This window comes from Stegostoma tigrinum, chromosome 5, assembly GCF_030684315.1.
Source record: "Stegostoma tigrinum isolate sSteTig4 chromosome 5, sSteTig4.hap1, whole genome shotgun sequence".
NCBI classification, from domain to species: Eukaryota; Metazoa; Chordata; class Chondrichthyes; order Orectolobiformes; family Stegostomatidae; genus Stegostoma; species Stegostoma tigrinum.
In genome coordinates this window covers 16,509,650-16,532,183 of record NC_081358.1, presented here as the reverse complement: position 1 = coordinate 16,532,183, position 22,534 = coordinate 16,509,650, and the positions used below count along the sequence as shown (strand labels likewise).

Sequence of the window (22,534 nt, the reverse complement as noted above, 5' to 3'; positions counted from 1 at the left end):
GCCAGTGGGAAATTTGCTCCCTGGTGCACCCAGAAAAGGGGCTCACCAATAGTCACAAGGAAAAATGTGCACGTTGGGAAGCAGGGACTGCTGAGTGAAGGAGGAAAATTCCAATTAGACATGCTTTTGTTTCATATGTTAGTTGCATTACTTCAATGAAACCAATTGAAAAATATCAAAATTCTATTACCTAAATTAATGAAGCATGACATAGACTGTGCATTGGTAAATTCATTGAAAGAAAAATTGATGTTTGTCATTTTACTCATGTTATTTAAGAGAATGAGTGTATAGACGATTAAGTGAATAACAACATTTAATGTAATAAAATGTCCCAAGTCATTTCTTAAATTTAATAAGCAACAGAATATGGCATGGAACCACTGGGGAAAATATGTGGCCACATGACCAAAGGTTTTGTTGAAATCAAGATTATAAGGAGCATACAAAACAATGAAAGTGAATTAGAGAAGCAGAGAGGTTTAATGAGGGAATTTCAGAGCTTGATATCTCTGCAACTGAAGGCAGGCTCACTATTCACAAAGGAATTAAAGTTGGAGATGCTCAAGAGACCAGAATTAGAGAAGTGCACAGCGTCAAAAGGCAGAACTCTCAGGCTCAAGTCTGTGCAGGGAGATGGGTTGGAAGTATATTGAAATTAAGTCTTGATGTAACAACAAACATTGGTGAGGGTTTCGGTCACTGAGACAGAGGTAGAGAGATGCGATGGTATAGAAGTCAGAAAGCTACTGAATGGCCTGGGCAGAGTGGATGTTGGGAAGATGCTTCCATTGTTAGGAGAGATTAGGAGAGACTAAGGCACAGCCTTAGAGTAAAGGGAAGACCTTTTAGAACGGAGATAAGGAGAAACTTCTTCAGCCAGAGAGTGGTGAATCTATAGAATTCACTGCCACAGAAGGCTGTGGAGGCCAGATCACTGAGTACATTTAAGACTGAGACAGATAGGTTTTTGATTATCAAGGGGATCAAGGGCTACGGGGAGAAAGCAGGAGAATGGGGTTGACGAATGATTGAACGGCAGAGCAGACTCGATAGGCCAAATGGTCAAATTTTTGCTTCAATGTCTTATGGTTTTATCGTCTAAGTCAGAACAGGTAGTCTTAATGATAATGGAATATTGTAAATTTCACGTTCAGACAAGCCAGGAAGAGGGACAAGAGCTCATAGTGAGGGAACAGTTCTGCTGATGGAGGCCAAAGTCAATGACTTCATTTTCTTGCCACTCATTGGTAGAAAAGTTCTGTTTCGGAAGTATTCTGAGGTAAGGTCACTCAACTTGAAATGTTAACTCTGACTTCTGTCCACAGGTGCTGCCAGACCTGCTGAGCTTTTCCAGCAATTTCTGCTTTTGTTTCTGATTTCCAGTATCCACAGTTCTTTCTGCTTTTGCTACATATTGGGTAAGCAGTCTGAAAAAGTAGATGCATCACAGAGGTCAAGAGTAGTGGGAGTAAGGTTAAGACCTGCATTGTCAGCCTACATGTGTAAGCTGTATGTTTTCAGGTAATTGTGGAACAACACAACTCATACTATATGAGAAAATATTGCTGATTGTTGATTAAGTCAATTCTTATAGGCTGAGATGTTGTCATGGAGAAAGCAACGGGGCAATACAGGCTTTCCAAACCCTAGGGTATTCCTTGTTTTCTCCTGATAAGTTCATCGCATAAAGCTTTGCCTGCACCTCTCTCCTTTCAGCAATATTCACATCTTGTTCCACCAAGTAACTGTTTATATTCCAATCAGCTGGGAAGAACTATAAAGGCCATGAGAGATGCAGATTTAATTAGTCTTAAAACACACTGTGCTAATTTGTTGCAGAAACATAATGGGAGCAGGAGTGGGCTATTCAGTTTTTGAGCCTGCTCCAGCATTCAATATGATCCAGCTCAGTAACTTGTGCCCACTTTCGCCCTATACCATGTGTTGCCTTTAGCCTCAAGAAATATATCTAACTCCTTCTTGAAAAAAAAATCAATGTTTTGGCCTTAACCACTTTCGGTGGAAGAGTATTTGACAGGCTCACCACCTGGATGATGGCATTTTTCCAAAATGGTCTGCCCCATATCCTAAAACTGTGACCTCTTTCACTCTTCCGAGGGGTCCTATCGCTGGGCAGTTAGAAGCCGTTTGGGACTGAGGAAGGGAAGTTTAATATGTGGGAAGGAGAGTGGGTAAGAAATAAGAGTTCAGTCATCCCATTAACATTGTGGCCGTCATGCCAGATTTCAGAATGAGCAGCAGGGGCATTAGGCATTATATTCCCGTTGACATTGAATGCTCTGGCTCCCAACAGAGATGGCACACCTTAGGAGCCATTATTTCGTGAAGGGACTTGACCCTGACAGTTCTGTTCTGTACCCTTCTATTCAAGACGCTGTCTTGAAATGGCAAGAGAAGAATGTTGATGATAGCTTAACGATATAGGGGATGTAATAACTAATTACCTGGACTTTTGTGCAGGAACTAAGCTGTGGCTGTGTAGTTAGTAACGGTGAAGTGTGAGAATGAGATGGAGTATCTGGATATCGGGTTTCTGTCTCAAAGCACTACTGCCAGAGTGATGGCATTGTGATTCATTGGGCATAGGTTAATGGGAAAGTTGGAACAGGAGTGGGCCATTCAGCCTCTCAAGTCTATTCCACCATTCAATGAGATCATGGCTGATCTGTGGCTTAATTTCTCATAGCTGCCTTTGGCCCATATCCCTTAACACCTTTGCTTAACAAAAAATAATGTATCTCAGATTTACAATTAACAACTGGTCCAGAATCCACCTTCATTTATGGAAGAGAGTTCCAAACATCTATCACAATTTGTGTATAGAATGCTTCCAAACATCACTCCCAAACAGTCTTCCTAATTATCAGGCTAAACTTCCAAATTCCAGAATCACGAATCTTCATCTTCCGTGCCTTTCCTTGTTAATATCTTAAGGCTTTGATCAGATCATCACTAATCTTCTAAAGACTAGGGAAAACAGGCCTAGTTTATATAATCTCTCCTTGCAACTTAACCCTTGAGGTCCAAGTATCACTCTTATAAACCTACATCGTACAGTGAAGGGTCACTGGACCTGAAACATTAACTGTGATTTCTCAACATAAATGCTGTCAGACCTGCTGAGCTTTTACAGAAATTTCTGTTTTTATTTCTAATTGACAGCATCCACAGTTGTTTCAGTTTTTATATCCTTCCTGGGCTTTGGTGCCCAGGTCTGCTCATAGTAATCCGAGTAGGGTCCATCCAGGGTTATGTATAACTGCAGTATAGCTTCTGGGTCCTTGTGCTCCGGTCCTCTACATAAAAAGGCCAGACATAAATTTAACCTATTTTTTTCCAGTCAACAGTTCAGAGATGTTATTCCACACTTTTGGGCCAGTTGGGACTTGAATCCAGGCTTCTTGGTCCAGGGTTAAGGACACTGCTTCTGCACCATAAGAGACTACAAATCAGAATTTTATTTGCTTTCTTGACTATGTTCTACACCTATCTGTGACATTTTAAAGGTCTATGTGCTTGGGCGCCCAAGAGTCGCTTGAGACGTAGAGGGTGCAGCAGAAAGGACGTGCCCTGTAAAAATACATTCACTGGTTTTGACAATCCTTGTGAGGAAAATAGACTCTAGGCCTGTGATGCTGATGCCAGGTTCCTCCAGTCCAGTCTACAGGAGTTGACCTTTTTGGCCACCGCTCCCACTTTCCACTGAGAGTAGTCTTTGAAGATTATGTCTACTTTCTTCTTTCCACCTGCACCATCACTGCATCCAATATGACATTCACCACCTTCTGTCTGCACTGGTGTTCATTTTACCAACAAAAAAATCACAAAAATCTTTTTTGTGCAGGTTCCCTTCAGGATAAAACCAGCCTGAACCACTGGATCGGCAAAAAAAGTGACAGTGCGTAGCTTACCTAAGGTTAAGTTCAAATGGTTCTCCTCTTCACCCTGTGACATAGTATATCCTCTGTCACCTGCCATGACCTCTCATAAAGCCATACCAAGGTACTGCACTTCCATGCCCATTCATCAAAGATTCACAGTCTAAAAACAATGAACTGCATAGTGACAGGTGGATGCAAAATTAAAGAAAACCTGGAATTTGCTAATTAGTATCCACTATGACAAAAAGCCTGTACTTACTACAGCCAATAAAACTATCAAACATCCAAACCCTTTCAGATTCTCTAGTCAAAATTACAAAACACTTGAAGTAACAATGTGTCATTTTTGGAATTAAATTATCTTCTCATTTAACCTTGTCAGAATGTCCATTGACATCAGTCAATGAAAGCAAGCATGCAGATACAGCAGGAAGTGAGGAAAGCTAATGGCATCCTGGCCTTCATGACAAGAGGAATTGAGTATAGGAGCAAAGAGGTCCTTCTTCAGCTGTACAGGGCCCTGGTGAGACTGCACCTAGAGTATTGTGTGCAGTTTTGGTCTCCAAATTTGAGGAAGGACATTCTGGCTATTGAGGGAGGACAGCGTAGGTTCACGAAGTCAATTCCCGGAATGGCGGGACTATCATATGTTGAAAGATTGGAGCGACTGGGCTTATATACACTTGAGTTTAGGAGGATGAGAGGGGATCTGTTTAAGACGTATAAGATAATTAAAGGATTGGACACTCTGGAGGCAGAAAGCATGTTTCCGTTGATGGGGGAGTCCAGAACCAGAGGACACAGTTTAAAAATAAGGGGTAGGCCATTTAGAACAGAGTTGAGGAGAAACTTCTTCACCCAGAGAGTGGTGGATATATGGAATGCTCTGCCGCAGAAGGCAGTGGAGGCCAAGTCTCTGGATACTTTTAAGAAAGAGATAGATAGAGCTCTTAAAGATAGTGGAATCAAGGGTTATGGGGATAAGACAGGAACAGGATACTGATTGTGGATGATCAGCCATGATCATAATGAATGGTGGTGCTAGCTCGAAGGGATGAAGGGCCTACTCCTGCACCTATTGTCTATTGTCAATTGTCCATGGAATAGAACAAAAAATGCCATTAGGAGCCATTTATTCTATTATTTTCCACAGATATTCTGCTGATGTTAAAATGGATAAGATGAAATGCTCCTGCTGTTTTTCAAGCAGGCAACTCTTTAGTACTTCTGAAGTATTTGATCTGATGAAATCTCTTCGTCTGCATCTATTCTTAACTGCTTTTCTCTTCATTATGCACTTATCCTGCATTTAGATGCTAGTGGCATTAGCCCATCACAGGGAAAGCCAGTGCAAAACCAATCTAACAGGGAAAAATCAAAAATTGATTCAATTGATTTGCATCACTTAGAGGCCAGAGCCTCCCATACCTCTGGGACTTCTCCATCTGGAAGTATGGCAACTTGCAGAAAATTGCAATTGCATGATATTCAGCGAGTGCAACAATTTGCCAAATTGATCACAATAAGCACACACCATTTCAAATCTATGTAATTATGATACATTTTAATATTATCATGAAAAACTTCAGTTTCAATGAAGTTTTGGACAATCTCAGATTCTAATTATTAGCTGCTGAAGAGAAATCCAATCTTCAACTGCAGCTGCTAACCTATGTTGTTTTCTTCAGAAATCAGTCATAATATAATTACCTGGGTGATAATTATGTTTGAAGCAAACTTGCTTAACAGGTTGGCAATTAGTAGAAAACTATTTCGCTAATTGACAACATTTGACTCAGTGGGTCATCAAATGCAACTGTATAATTTCAGAAATTTCAGAAAACAGTATTTAGCAGTAAATAATAAAATCCAGTGAATAAACAACTCATGCAGTACAGACTCATGGCAAATTGTATTTTTGAAACCAGTAACCGAGTTAATTCCAGCTGACTGAATTGTGGAACCGTTTGTGCTAGTGTTGCTTTGTCGGTAGCGCTCGTGCTGCTTGTCGAGTTCAAATTCCACATCAACATGTGTGATCCAGAAATGCACAAAAGTGCCACTCTCTAGATGCAAATTTGTATTAGGGTGCTGTTAATGTGCAATTTACACAAACAAATACAACAAAAAAAGGTCTACCTAGCATTCAGGCATTTGCTGAGCACAGAATGCTTTCTGCTTCCTGAATATACTTGCAGTCATGGTATTGTACTGACAACTGTAAGCAAAGGCCTAGTGGTATTGTCGCTGGGCTGTTAATCCAGAGACCCAGGTAATGTTCTGGGGACTTGGGTTCAAATGCTGCTATAGCAGGATTATCTTGAGCATCAAACAATGACTGTGAGTCAGTTGCTGGGAGAAGAACCCCTCTGGTTCACTAACATTCTTTAGGGAAAGAAACTGCCATCCTTACTTGGTCTACCTGTGACTGCAGAGCCACAGGAGTGTGGTTGACTCTTAACTGCCATCTGGGCAATTAGGGATGGGCAATAAATGCTGCCTGGCCAGTGATGCCCTCATCCTGTGAATGATTTTTTTTAATCGTCTACAGATTACTCTGTTGCACAATTAAATGCTACTTGATCCACGTATTATTTCTTCTAATTTCATAATCTGTCAGATATACCTTAATAATCAAGTTAAAAATATCTTTTAAAACTGGTGTAATTTGTAAATATATGTCTAATCCTGACTTAAATTGAACATTTTCCAAGAAATGTTGATTAAATGCGGCTCTTCACTACAGAACAGGACAAACAATTCAAGTGTTAGTCAAAACATACCGGTTAACAGCTGTTTCATGTGTAATGCTGGAAGAGGTAGAGAACAAATGAAATAATATCAAATGCTTCATGATGTAGGAACGGTAGAGTCATTAATGCAATTATTTTCAAAACTGAGACTTGGAACCAATGCAGTAAAATAAAAAGTGACAGCACAATGGTGTGACATTACTCTGGGTTTTATATTCTGGGGCTGTAGATTACTTCCAGTTATTTTAGTGGGGTAAAACAATGCTTATCCAACATCCCTCCAATTGGTCCACTGGTGTCAGTAAAGGACCTATAAACATGTTAGAATGATGACAACTACTCATGTGGCTTTGTATCTGATTCATGTTGTAGAAGGCAATGCTTCTGAAAGAATTAAAGTTGAAGCTGCATTGAACTCCACCCAATTTAATGAGCCATGATGTGAAGGTGCCAGTTTTGGACTGAGATGGGACTGATGAAGTGACAGAGCTCCAAAAGCGTGTGATTTCAAATAAACCAGTTCGACTATAACCTGGTGTCACCTGACTTCCAGTTTAATGAGGGCACAGCCGCATTGGGTGGAGAAGACTCGAACAAAGGATCTAAAGCAGAGAGGCATGCTGATACCCCTTCGAATTTTGCCTAACCAGCCAAAATAACATATATCTACTTCTGTCATGTAATAACCTACATATTGTTGTTTAGATAAGTGCCTCATCTCATTGAGACTCATAAGTGGCTTATTCTATGACAGTGAAATAGACAGGTCTTTACACTCATTACAGAACAAGGATTAGTGGCCACACTCAGCCCCAACCGCAAGCCGCCAATGGTTGAAACTGCAGCAGACAACAATGAACACATTTACTAATTAGTAGCAAAATTCTACTATGATTAATGTGACTGCAACGAAGTAGAGTAAATGCATATGGAAGCAAAATTATTGAAAAATTGATTAAAAACGGTCATACAATGGGTGATGTTTTAATGGGTGATCTTCCATAATCCAATTAAAGCAGATTGAAGTTCAAATTGGAAGTGGTGCCACAGACACTCTGGTGGTTTGAAGAATTTTCTTTTTCAGAAACTAATCCATCATATCCAACTAGCTGTATATCCAACATGGGCATCATGGTGAAGTGAGTGTTAATATATTACTGCATTCAGAATTAAATTCTAATTACTTAATAGGGAGGAAATTCCTGAACTGCAAACATTTCCTTAGTTCACAGTTGTGGGCATTGGGGGGGAAAAAAAGTTTATAACAAAATACTTAGTTTTTTTACTCATTTTTCTCCTTTTCACAGTAACGATGTGACCTTTTCAGCTATCCCAAGTGGGGTAACATTGCACAGTCACTGAGGCAACTACACTGGTGCCTTTTTGTCAGTGACTATTTCACCACCATTTATAATGATTTTCTCAGTAGACAAAGCTAAAGGTACAGTCTTTCACTGAGCTGTCTACAGTCTATAATGAGGGCACAGCAAAATAACTTTCTTCAGTTCTCTGCAAAGGAATTTGCACCCATTGCTAATTAACCTGAAATCTGAAGCAAATATCGCTAGGCCCTGATTTTAATTTGGATGAGAGTCACATAGGCGAGGTCAAAGGTAGGTTGCAAACTGTCCTAATCTTGAAATGTGAAACACAGGGGATTTTCTTAAACCGGGCCTGACTGGCATCCTTTCAGTCTTCTGCCCAAAGCTAGCAGGCATCTTAACGGTTGGCTGGAGGGTGAAAGCACAAGATTGGGTGGCAAGAGGTTGCTGTTACAGACTGGTGGTACATTCCTCAGCATTTGGATTCATTTTGCTTTGGGTGGTCAGTATGGAGGTTTGAGGTGAGACATCATGAGGGCTTTGGGGTTTCGGGGACAAGGTAGTGATGCCTATGGCATTGTAACTCCAACACCTTTTTAGTAGGGACTTTCCCTCCAACTTCTTTGGGCCCCAGAAGAGAAGCCTTTCTGGCTCACTTTTGACTGTGGCAATGATTTTCCTTGGATGAACTGATGGAAAAGTCACAATGACTCCTGGCCCTAAAGGGGAGCTTAAAAATGGAATTTGTTAAACTAGTGCGATAAATGAATCCATGGGTGATTTTAACACATCGTTGACGTGGTGGCCATTGTTATTGGCTCATCAAATTTTAACCCATGCCTCCCTTTGTGCTCAGTATCAAGATATAAACTATTCTCTTGAATGTGACTACACAGTGTCAACCACTTTCCAGAACCTCAAGCAAAAAGCCATTGTTCATGCATTAACCTAGAAAGTGTTGGCCGTCTAGTTACTTGCAGATGGAAAATAAAGGCGACTCTCATGCTTAACTCGTCTTACACGAGCAAGGCTCATAACATTCCAGTGCTGAGCAAAAGTAGTTACTGATTTTCTCTTCCGCTATGCAGGGCTGCTGATTGCAATTAAATTACTTCTAAAGCGAGGTTAAATCACTGACCTTGATCATGACTTTCCTCAGGGTCCATGTGATTCAACATAGCTTTCAGCACTGCATCTTAGTAAAGCTCAAAGCAAACTGCTAACATTGAGTAAATAAAGTATTCAATTTTAAAGAAAGACAAGTAGTTACCTAATGAATGTCAAAGATATGATGTAGTCATTATTAACTGTGATCGTCCAGTCACACTCTTTGCCATGTGGATAAGGATGTGGATAACTTGGCGAAAGAATAAATCCCGAGGAGCTCGTCAGATTGCCTCCACAAGGTGCTGAAAAAATAAAATGAATATGCACTTGTGCTCAATTTATGAAAGTTTCATTGAAGTTCACAAACCCTCTTCAAATTCTACAAACATAACACATATTCAAACTTCCTCGTCATAAACATGATTTGTTTGAATTTTACAATCCAGTAGATAAAATCCTACAATTTCTTAATTCCTCTACCAGCCCATTTCCTTTTTAATAACACAAAATTTAAGGACAAGGATCAGAGTATTTACAAAGTCCACTTTGTGAACTAATTATCATGTTCCAACCTATTGTAAGATTTGTAGATAAACAATTACAAGAAAACGTGTATTTTGCAAAAGAGCATTTTAATTATGTTATGCATATAATACGCAATTTTAGTAAGTTTACACTCTGAAATGTACACCAAAACTTAATGTAAGAAAAGATATTTTACTTACAGTATTTTCAAAGACTAATTGGGTTTCTTTTCAAAGGTTACTAATAAATTCTAGCCGTGTCAGTGAAACTCTCAATTCACAAACAAAGAAAAAGTTGGCACAAGCACAATGGGACCAATAGCCTACTTCTGCACCATATCAATCTATAGTTCTGTGATAACATAGCAACTGAATGCCACAAGCAGATGATAAATCATATAGAAAATGCATTCGCCGAAGCACACAATTTGGATTTGAAAATATATTTTTCTTGTAATTCATTAGCAGCTATGAGCATGTTATCTACTGCTACCTAGTGATAAATCAAGCAGAGCTAATTGTGTTGGCAATGCAACTATGGCACAGTTGGAGAATAAATATAATTCGTACAAAGTGAACAGACAAAGTCTTGGTGAACAAAAGGAATGATATTACTATTTCTATAATGTAAACATTTGTTCTGTTGTGAAATGGCAAGGAAATTGAAAAGAGCCGCAAAAATCTTGACTTTAACAATTTTAAGTTTTAAGAATTTTACGCTACATTCAAAATTGTGCAATTTATTAATAGATTATAAAAAAGTAAATCAATGTTTAGTGTTCCTTTAATTGGGATTATTATTTTTGAGAGGCTTAGAAAAAAATTGGATAGTCACATAAGTGTGTACTTAATGTACTTAATGCTAATTATAAATGGAGGATTTAATGCTTTGTAGGTCTATGAATTGACGGAAAGGACAGAACAGAAATGAAACATAATGGCCCAAATTTTCTTGTGGTAAACACAATTGCTGGCATTCACAATTGTTACTACATCGAAATTTCAGACATAAACTCATTCAGAGAAGTCTATGAGAATGCAAAGGTCATTCTCAATTCTTAAATGCTTCCACATAGGGTATATTATTGATGCTACCAGAAACTGCAATCAATGGGAATTTGTTTAACTTGATATGAAATTCCTTCATTTTGCTGTCCAACTTGCAAGAAAAGCTAGTGAAATGTTTAAACTTTTTCAGTGAGATATAAAAGGGTTTTTTTAAGAGATATGCTGAGCACATAATTACCTCAAACATCCTGGATGCCCCTAAAAAACTCATTTTACATTTGTATAATGTCAAATTTCCCATTAATGATAAAAGAAATATAGAACTATACTGCAAAAGAAAATGCAAAACTCATGAAGGCACAACAAAGGACTCCAACTATGATGAACAGCAGAAGCAGCATGATCCAAGTAGAGGTAACTGATTCCTCAACCAATGGATCATATCAAAGCTTTCCAGTCTTGCTATGTCCAGTCATGAATGGTGATGAACAATTAAATAATTATCATGAAAAGAGGAGCCCATGAATGTCACGATTGTTCATAATGGTGTGCAACATGTGAGAGCAGGAGCTGAAGCAGAGCAGTATGCAAACTTCTACAACCAGAGATGCCAAGCAGAAAATCTATTGTGGACTCTTCCAGAGCTCTCCACTATCATGGACGTCAGTCCTTAGCCAATTCAATCCACTCCATGTGCTATCGAGTTGTGACTGAATGATGGGCTAATGATACAAGGTCAGGAATAACTCTTCCTTAGACAAACTGTTCTAGTATACAGACAATACAGCCTCTTTCCAACAAGTGTAAAAATGCCCTGGTATGTGTTGCCCATAAAAAGCAGAACTGATCCAACCCAGCCAATTACCATCTCAGCAACATGCTTTCGGTCATCAACAAAGTGATGGAAGGTGTCATTGATAGTGTTTTTAAGTTTTACTAGCCAATAAACTGCTTATTGATAATTGGTTTTCATTTGATCAGGACCATTTGGCACCAGAACTCAACATAAATAAAGGGAGATAAAATCTAGAAATGGGATAGGTATTCCTGACTTTGACATCATAGCTGTAAATATTTCTGTATATCATCAAGAGTCTCCTATCAAACTAAAAGGAATGGAATTTGGGGTAAAGTTTCTAATATTGATGCCATATGAAAGCACAATTGAAGATAATTGTGGTTGTTGAGGGCCAATCAGCTCAAGACACTCCTTGGACATCATTGCAGGCACTTCTCAGGAAGATTTCAATTTAGACACATTGTAAGACATCTGGGGCTATAACCCAGGCCATGTGGCTTATGCATAGTTCCTCAAGGAAATGTTTTCGGTCCAACTATCTACAGTTGTTTTAGTTATAATCATCCTCCACCATAAGATGAGAAGTGGGGATGTACATTGATGATTAGACAGTGTACATTCAGTTCTGTTAATAACTCCTCACATAAAGAAACAATCTGTGCCTGTCTGCTGTACAACCTGAGTGACATTTAGGATTGGTTTGATGTGGCGAGTAACATTTTTGCTTCACAACCGCCAAGTATTGACCATCAACAGCAAGGGAGAATCTAAACACCCCACTTTGACAATGAACAGCATTACTATGCTGAATACCCCAGCAAGAGCACTCTGGAGGTTAACATTGCATGGAGACTAACTGGGCCGTCCACTTAAATAGGATGGCTGTAAAAGCAGGTCAGAGGATAAGGATTCTGCAACAAGTGAGTCATTTCCTAAAATATTAAAACATTTCTACAATTTGTGGGGCACAATTCAGGATAATGATGGGATACTGTGTCCTGGATAAGTGCAGCGTTACACGAACTGCAGAAGCATGACGAAGAGGCTCACCATGACCTTCTCAAGGGCAATAAATAATTGGCAATAAATGCTGCATCTTGCTTTTATTTTGTTTTTAACTTGCAATCCAATCACAATCATTTAATATATTATCAGGAAATGTAAATTAATTATTGAGGACATTAAGCGCTTTTAACTTTCGGGTTTGCTGTGTGACTACTTTAATGTGATTAGTTTTTTCACTCACTCACTCACTGTCTCCACTGCTGTTGCGTGCTGCCTAATCTTGGCACCAGATTTAAACTAGGAAGCAGAACAACCCATGCCACAGAGATGACTGGGGATACTTGTGGGCAGCTTTTTTTTCAGTTTGCCACTAGGCACTATTCCTTTAGCACTGATTATAAAATTCAGCCAGATGGGTAGGGATTCTTACTAGCAGAAAGACCCCCTTCTTTTTTAAAAATTTTTTTGTCACATGTACAAAGTACAGTGCAAAGTTTTGTTTTGCGTGTAGTGCAGGCAGATCGCAAAGTACAAAAATCAAAGGTGATTGAATGGATTAATGAGTACAATATTACAGCTACAAAGAAGATGCACCAAAAGCGAGATTAACATTAGAGTTGAAATTTGAGAAGTCCATCCAGAAGTCTAATAACAGTAGGGAGTAAACTATTCTTGAACCTATTGGTACGTGTGTTTAAGCTTTTGTATCGTCTGCCTGATGGAAGAGGTTGGAAGAGATTATAACCAAGTGGGAGAAGTTTTGATGATGCTGGCTGCCTTTCTGAAGCATCAGGGGAGAATACAGGTGGCAAGATATGTTCTGTCATTGACTTCAACTGTGTTCTGAAATCAATGAAGTAAATGACAGCTCTGGAGTACAATGTTTGTGTTGACTAATGTGAAATAAGAGTGAGCTGTCAAAATGACATGAAAATGTTTTATTAATAAATCTGTTATTTCAAGTGAGGGAAACTGATCACCAATAAAGAGGGCTGGAAGCTCAGCAATCCTAGGAGCACGACCAGGAGTGGTAGCCATTGCTGGGGATGTAGTTGGAAGGAGAGGAAGCCACGGAAGCCTACTTGGGTCGAAGAATTGACCTGTACCTACCCTGCCATGAGTAAAACTGCAATGGGAATCTGACAGGGACTCGACCCCAATGTTTTCTTTTGCCATCAAGGAATGGCTGAATGCATTTAATATGGCAAAGGCTATGGGCTCTGACATCCTGACAATAGTGCCAAAGATTCAACATCTCTAACAACTCTTCCCTGGACAAACTTTCAACATGATGACAATGCTCTTTCCATTAAGAGCAAGAAGCCCCAGTATGTGTTGTCCACAAAAAGCAGAACAGGTCCAAGCTGGCCAATAACCTTCTCAGCAACATGCTTTCAGTCATCAACAAAGTTACAGAAGGTGTCATAGATAGTACAATTAAATGTCACTGACAAATAAAGTGTTCATTGTTAATTGGTTTGGATTTCATCAGAACCATCTGGCATCAGAACACAACATAAATAAATGGAGTTGAATTCAAGAGGTGGGATGAGTATGTCCTAAATCCTGAGGGGTGGTGCAAATCATTTCCGACTTTAACTGATTGCATCACAGCAGCTGGAAACATGTTTGGAGCACTTACAAGCCCTGAAGCTGCGGTGGAGCTGAATTTACTTTTAATACAAATTGCTGCAACGTTCATGCTATTTCAAAGGTGCATGGTGATTCATTTCCTTCAAATATGTTCATCATATCAGCAGAATTATAAAGTACATTATGATTAATTGTACAAGAGCTGACTGAAGTTGTTACCGGGTTCTTTTAGGCTCTCACAAGCTGGGCAAACAAAGCAGGATAATGCGATGTTTAAAAAAAAAACAACAAATTGCATTTCTCTTGCACGTTTCACGTACAAAAATTGTCCTCGGGTGCTTCAGAAGGTAATCAGACACAATTGGACACTGGAAAACATATTGCCATAAATACAGTACTTAAAACTGACCAGATGCAGAGAATTATGATTCACCATAAAGTTCCTCAGTGTGTTAATATTATCATGGGAGAAAATTAGTTTGGAGGAATTACAACTGTCAGACGGTATTAAATTAAATAAATACAGCTAAAATGATATGATCAATAAAACATTCTGGCAGCTAGCTTCAGCACACCACTTAGCTAAATAACATTAAGTCTATCCCCCATCCACATATCGACAACATTTTTATTAATGAATAATGGAAGCAATACTATATAGTCCATAAAGTCTCTTACAGAAACAGGCAGCTGGCCCTCATTTGTCTGTGTTGTTATCTAATACTCATCAGATCAGCAATATTCCAGATTTGGCTACCGACGTTTATCCAATCTCTTAACTCTCCCTTTCACCCACCACCTAGCAAACCTAATCTTAAATCTTCTCATGGCCTCTACTTCAGCAATTCACTCTGGCACTGAAATTGACGGACTTTCAAATTTCTGTTTGAAGTATTTTTCTGCTGTCTGTCCTTTTATCTTATTTCCAAGTCTGCTATTCATGACTCTTCAATGACTTTTCACTTGTTCTTTCTATCTTTTCATTATTTGAAATGAATCTATCAAATCACTCCTTACTCTTCCCAAACCATCAAGTTAACCTTCATTTTTGGAGTTCCTCATTGAAGTCATTGCGCTTACAAATTAGAGCTGAACCTATTCTCTTTCCTTAACATTATTCCCATGATACATAAATTTTAAGGCATTTCAACTGAATGCACACATCTTAAATTGTTCTCAAAAGAATTGCTGACTAAATTTCTGCAATGAGGTGCTTCCATCTAAGTTTAACTAGTTTTCCGCTATGTGTAGGTAAATGACTGACGTGTACACTGATTGATTGATCTGAAGTTCAAAATCAACGATTGAGAGTAGTCACTTTCCTTGTATCTGAAACACATTTATTTCTCTTTGTTTATTTTCCAAACACTACTGAGTTTGAAGGTTCCGAAGACTGGTCACATCATGTTCAAAATGTGAACTGTCATTCTATCTGTCCACAGACGCTGCCAACCTGTTGCATCTTTATTCCAGAATCTTTTTTTGTCATTGCTGCTTATACTTCTGCAATCAAGAAGTAGCAACAATAAAACAAAGCTAAAAAAAAATCTGCACACGCAAATTCTCCATGCATTTGGGCAGAATAAAACATGCTACAACTAAAACAATTTATAACATGAAAAGTTGAATTGAAATCACATACCTATGCAAACAGGAGGGCTGGGCTGCCAGAAGTACCTGTTTTCCACCTGAATGCAAGCAATTTTTTCTTCTCCCTGAAGCTCATAGCCAGGTTCACATTGGAAAATGACAGTATCTCCAGGATCTCGGCCATCTCCATTTCGACTTCCATTCATTGGTACACCGGGATCACGGCAAGCTGTTGCCACTGAGCCTAGTGATTAATAAAGGGTCTGTTATTTACAATAGTAATGATGGCTTATTTGCTGCAATCTTTCATTTTAAATAGAACATATCTGTTTAGTTGAACACTCAGGAAAGCTCAAAGTCCTCACAACTCTTAATTAAGTCATTAACATTAAGGTGGAACTTATGCTTGCTCTGTTTCACTTTTTTATTATTTTTGACAGGACCCACCATAACAGAGCTAGACAAGATCAGAGATGGGCTGAGAGGTGGCAGATGGAGTTCAACCTGGATAAATGCGAGGTGATGCATTTTGGAAGGTCGAATTTGAAAGCTGAGTACAGGATTAAGGATAGGATTCTTGGCAGCGTGGAGGAACAGAGGGATCTTGGTGTGCAGATACATAGATCCCTTAAAATGGCCACCCAAGTGGACAGGGTTGTTAAGAAAGCATATGGTGTTTTGGCTTTCATTAACAGGGGGATTGAGTTTAAGAGTCGTGAGATCTTGTTGCAGCTCTATAAAACTTTGGTTAGACCGCACTTGGAATACTGCGTCCAGTTCTGGGCGCCCTATTATAGGAAAGATGTGGATGCTTTGGAGAGGGTTCAGAGGAGGTTTACCAGGATGCTGCCTGGACTGGAGGGCTTATCTTATGAAGAGAGGTTGACTGAGCTCGGTCTCTTTTCATTGGAGAAAAGGAGGAGGAGAGGGGACCTAATTGAGGTATACAAGATAATGAGAGGCATGGATAGAGTTGATAGCCAGAGACTATTTCCCAGGGCAGAAATGGCTAGCACGAGGGGTCATAGTTTTAAGCTGGTTGGTGGAAAGTATAGAGGGGATGTCAGAGGCAGGTTCTTTACGCAGAGAGTTGTGAGAGCATGGAATGCGTTGCCAGCAGCAGCAGTTGTGGAAGCAAGGTCATTGGGGTCATTTAAGAGACTGCTGGACATGTATATGGTCACAGAAATTTGAGGGTGCATACATGAGGATCAATGGTCGGCACAACATTGTGGGCTGAAGGGCCTGTTCTGTGCTGTACTGTTCTATGTTCTATGTTCTATGTTCTATAAGTAGAAGACATTATGGCCCAGCATTTCCCAGATTGCGCTTGTAGAATTTACACAAATTTATGTCAGTTTATCCACTCAAATTTCCTCTGGAGTTTCACTGCGAACACTGAAATCCCAAAATCACTGCAAAACAAACACGAAGTGTCACTGAGAGGAGTAATTGTGGCTTCTGCTTTGCATTGCACATTCAGATCATATAGATTCTGATGTTCCTCTTGCTTTCCCATTATTGTGTAAAACAGGGATTCACTCATTTGGAAGGTCATTGCAATTGCTTAATTCTTTCCCTCCTCCTAATTCTTAACATTTGGCTCATATATAATTTGCAGCTGATCCACACCCACATTTTCCCCCAGTAAAGCAAGCTGTCCATGAGTGCTGGTCCACAAGTGTGTGCTCACTGTTAAAATGGGGGGAAGGTAGGCTTGGCCGTTAAAATGGCTCAGTGTTCTGTGTGGGGAAGCGAAAGAGTGTCACAATTGCTTCCTCCACTGCACTGATATTTAGTTCAAGTTTTCCTAATTCCCACCATGCTTTTGTACTGGAGATCCTCAGAAAATCCTGGAGAAACAGCACAAATGTCACTTTCCAGCAACTTCTACTAATTGTCTCGGGCTCATTTCATTTCCTGCCGGCAAATCTGGGAAGAAATCTCAGGTTAAGGTTCATTTATTGCATTTAGATAATAAGTACGTTAAACTACAGAGTGGAACCAAAACCTTTTCAGAAGATGCCAGTCCAAATCAATGATTCTTCAAAATAAATTTTAAAAAGTACAATAATGGGTCACAATATTATTAGAATGGTACTTTGTTGCAGAGAAATGATTCACCATGTCAAGTTATCCCTGTTTGTTAGCTTTAAGCTGAAAACAAGGAGCAACTGAGAGACATTGACACATATAAATAGCATTCTTCAAAATGGTTAGGAACCACACAGCAGTTTATTTGAATATATTTTCTCTTTGAGCAATTTCTGCCAATCTTCCAACTTTGGAATGACAGGAAATATACACCTGGTCAGGAAAAGAAAAATAAATCTGGAGAAGTTTACCTTAAGAATTTCATCCAAGATCACTGTGAATTATATGCTAATATACAGAAGCCTCTGCAAAATTTATGCACAACAACAGCACAGCAATCAGTAACTGCTGTCTGCTCTACACATGAGGCATTTTGCAATTGAAAATGTCAAGGATACAACACCCCATGCTTGATCAAAAATTGTTAGGATTTGAGTGTCCTCCAAGAAACAACAAAAATAGGATTGATTGCAGCTTTTAAAGTGGAAACGGATAAATATTTTAAGAAAAGAAGGGATATGAGACAGAACAAACAAGTAAAATTATTTGCAATATTTCTTCTCCTTCGTGATTCACCCAATCCTATCATCTAAAAAATATGTAAAGCCCTTTAGTTCAAAGTAACTGTACAATTGTTGGTGCATTGAAAATGTGTTTTGCTAGTCCAGCGACTATGCCTGGTGACACGTGAATGCCCAGCCTGCTTATTGAAGTAAATTAACAAATGAATAAATACAGTTAGGGCTAGAAGAATTTTCCAGGCAAGGCATTTTAAAGATTTCATTGGGCTAACAGTTTCAAATACATGTTGCAGGTTTGAAGTTGTATCTCATGCTGCATGATAGTACATGGCAAGCATTCAGGGAATTGTAAGGTTGTCTCAGCATTTTATGGTGAAACACAGTAAAAGTTATTTAGTGTGAAGAACATTTTCTAACCTACATACTTCTGCAACAATTTGGTGTAACATACTGTTGGGAAATGCTTGGTATATTTTTGAAGCTTTGTTGTCTTCTTCCTGATTTGGTGCCAGAATGTATTACTGATGCATTGCTGATGGTTATACATCAATGTATGACTGCTGATGTTTTTGGCATCCTCTGTATCTGTTAGGAATTTTGGGCGGTTTTCTCATCCTTCTTCTTTCAGTTTTTCTGAATTTATCTGCATTTCTCCGATGTTAGTTGATCATCCTTCTCCAACTCATTTCATCAATTTCACTGCGTTAAAGCTTTCCCCAGGCTTTCCTCATCTCCATCACTCGTCTCCCTACATATACTCTCTTTCTTCCTCTCTCCACAATGAGCATCTATTTTAGAGATAGTAATTTCAAATGCCGTTTTGGCCACTTCAATGTTCCCACAATTTTACTGACTTCTTTTATGTTTATTCCGAATCTTGTTGTATTCTCCAATATATAACAGGGCTGGTTTCTCAGCTACCTTGTAGGCTTTTCTTTGTTACAGTTAACAGCACTTTTCTGTTATCTAATACTCTAATGCATTATTTCCAATTATTCAACCACAGCCACTCTGTTGTTTAATTTACATCTTCTGCCACCATTGATGCCAGCTAATTGAGTTGTTAACTTTCTCAAAAGTTTTCACAAATGTCAAAACTGGCCCAAGACAGAAACAGAGACAGATACATGTTCAGGGCAGGAGTCTCATTTTAACCGTAACTGTCAGGCCCTGACAGCTTCATAATCCCCATGGCCCAAACTTCCTTGTAACATCCATGTATCTTTTTTTAAAATTATTATTCACATTGTTTAGAAAGTTTTCTGAAACTTTGGTTGAGCTTCTCAATTGTGTTCACAACATTATCAGCCAGTACCTCTCTGCTTCTTCCCACACAATGTTGTGATCTGCTGCACTCTCCATAGCATGATCCTCCAGATTGGCAGAGTTCGATATGGATGCAGCTTATGGGGGAAAAGGAGAAGCAGGAGATGGAAGAGGAGAAGAAAGAGATGGAGAAGCAACAGAAACACAGAGAGCAGGGGACTTGCTGTACTGAGAGGTGGCCAGATCATCTTAGATCTTAAGAGGTTTATCCGGATGCCATTGCCAGGGAATATCTAACCCAGGCATGTTACAGATGATAAAATGTGAGGCTGGATGAACACAGCAGGCCAAGCAGCATCTCAGGAGCACAAAAGCTGACGTTTCGGGCCTAGACCCTTCATCAGAGAGGGGGATGGGGGGAGGGAACTGGAATAAATAGGGAGAGAGGGGGAGGCGGACCGAAGATGGAGAGCAAAGAAGATAGGTGGAGAGGGTGTAGGTGGGGAGGTAGGGAGGGGATAGGTCAGTCCAGGGAAGACGGACAGGTCAAGGAGGTGGGATGAGGTTAGTAGGTAGCTGGGGGTGCGGCTGGGGGTGGGAGGAAGGGATGGGTGAGAGGAAGAACCGGTTAGGGAGGCAGAGACAGGTTGGACTGGTTTTGGGATGCAGTGGGTGGGGGGGGAAGAGCTGGGCTGGTTGTGTGGTGCAGTGGGGGGAGGGGATGAACTGGGCTGGTTTAGGGATGCAGTGGGGGAAGGGGAGATTTTGAAACTGGTGAAGTCCACATTGATACCATATGGCTGCAGGGTTCCCAGGCGGAATATGAGTTGCTGTTCCTGCAACCTTCGGGTGGCATCATTGTCCTGCAACCTTCGGGTGGCATCATTGCACACAACCAGCCCAGCTCTTCCCCCCCACCCACTGCATCCCAAAACCAGTCCAACCTGTCTCTGCCTCCCTAACCGGTTCTTCCTCTCACCCATCCCTTCCTCCCACCCCCAGCCGCACCCCCAGCTACCTACTAACCTCATCCCACCTCCTTGACCTGTCCGTCTTCCCTGGACTGACCTATCCCCTCCCTACCTCCCCACCTACACCCTCTCCACCTATCTTCTTTGCTCTCCATCTTCGGTCCGCCTCCCCCTCTCTCCCTATTTATTCCAGTTCCCTCCCCCCATCCCCCTCTCTGATGAAGGGTCTAGGCCCGAAACGTCAGCTTTTGTGCTCCTGAGATGCTGCTTGGCCTGCTGTGTTCATCCAGCCTCACATTTTATCATCTTGGAATCTCCAGCATCTGCAGTTCCCATTATCTCTGATACTATTTTAACCCATGTTACAGATGAGGCCTTTTTACCTGGAAGAATTGTCTAATTTGGTTTTCACTACCAGCTGCCAGTAAAAAAAAACTACCATTGAAGATAAAGCCCCGAAATAACCCATTTATACTGTTAATGAATGATCTAGTGGTCTCATTAACCCTTTCAAAAATTTTTGATCCTCTTCATCAAATGTTGTTAGCAAAGTGGTTCTTATCTTTATGTTGTTCCATAGAAATGGAAAGTTCCATTTTGGAGAAATGAGCCTTGAGTAATAGTTTACACTTCTCACCTCTATCAACATAAGGTATCGTGTCGCCTGTAAATCTAAGTGATTTCATTCCTTGAGCAAGTACAATGACATTGAATTAAATGTCTTGGTTTATAACCTGCAGCAAGTTAAAAAAGAAAAGGGTAGATTTGAGCTTGTATTGCTGGGTGGCAGAGATAAACACTTATCACACACCTTGCCTGATTGTGCATTCCAGTTTCCAGTCAACAATACAGGTCCAAATCAACTATATCGGTTACATATTGTATTCAGTGCAGAGAGCAACCTTTTTACTGAAATCTTCAGTACATGTTACTCCTATCAATGAGAGTAAAATAGACATTGTCGATATTAAATGTTTCAAGGAGTAAGGCTCGTAATAGTTATCATTTAACAATAACCTCACATTTACACAATCTGTCAATGAGATTCCCACAAATTGCTAAAAATGCCTACTCAGCTATTTTTCAATGTGTCAGAGATAATGGGAACTGCAGATGCTGGAGAATTCCAAGATAATAAAATGTGAGGCTGGATGAACACAGCAGGACAAGCAGCATTTTGTGCTCCTGAGATGCTGCTTGGCCTGCTGTGTTCATCCAGCCTCACATTTTATTATTTTTCAATGTGATTTAGTTTTTCATTACAATATTTTTAATATTCAGCATCCGATTTTTTTTCAAAAAGGTAAAAATTACCCACTTCCCAAAAACTCAATGCATCTATTGCTGAAATTTCTTCGGTGTCTTTTAATGCTTCACATCAACCAAATTGTTGAAGGATGTGATTGGTTGTGCTTTGCCATCACCTGCTTAAGAGTTAAGGCCAGAAAATAAATGCTGGCCTTACCATCAATGCTCATAAAGTAAGAACAATTAAAATTCAATGTAAAATTTTGTTTGAAGGTCTCAGCTTCTTCCAATATCCTGCTATTGGATTTGATATTAGCTTGGATATTGGTATTAAAAAAAACACGGCTTCAATAACAATGCTGACCGTAGTTAATGTGGGAATTATACTGCAACTTCTGGTGGCCCCACGTGTACATTTAAAAGTAATAGTCTAGAAATTCCCAATGGAAGTGGATTTGTCCTCAAGCAGCTGCACTACAATGAGATCTCAATGCCTGATGTACCACCCAAATGTATTGAACAGAAAGATTCTCGGGCACACAGTCTAAACTTGAAAGATGAAGTTAGGATTTGTCCATTCTAATAGCCCTTATTTTTCAGCATGGTAAGTCTTACTATTGGTAAATAACCTGCCTGACACTGAAGAATAAATCATGCAAACAGAGTCTCATTCCTTCAGATACTTTTCATGACCGAGTGCCTCAAAATGCTTGACGCTAATCCAGTTTTGATTTAAGTTTTGAGACATTAGAATCTATTTTTATGCAAGAAACTCTTGCAAGTATCAATGACCAGATAATATATTTATTTATATTGATTCTTGGTTAA

At 39.6% G+C, this 22,534-nt stretch overlaps 1 protein-coding gene across 1 annotated transcript in view; it reads right to left on the bottom strand.

Moving 5' to 3' along the window:
* The window catches only part of csmd3b (CUB and Sushi multiple domains 3b), a 1,751,526-nt gene that overhangs the window by 286,845 nt on the left and 1,442,147 nt on the right, over nucleotides 1–22,534 (bottom strand). Inside the window, exons 27-28 of the mRNA XM_048529668.2 lie at nucleotides 15,659–15,850; nucleotides 9,251–9,389 (exon numbers count right to left, since the gene is read on the bottom strand). Of these exons, the coding sequence (XP_048385625.1) occupies nucleotides 9,251–9,389; nucleotides 15,659–15,850 (331 nt within the window). The remainder of the gene's footprint in view (nucleotides 1–9,250; nucleotides 9,390–15,658; nucleotides 15,851–22,534) is intronic.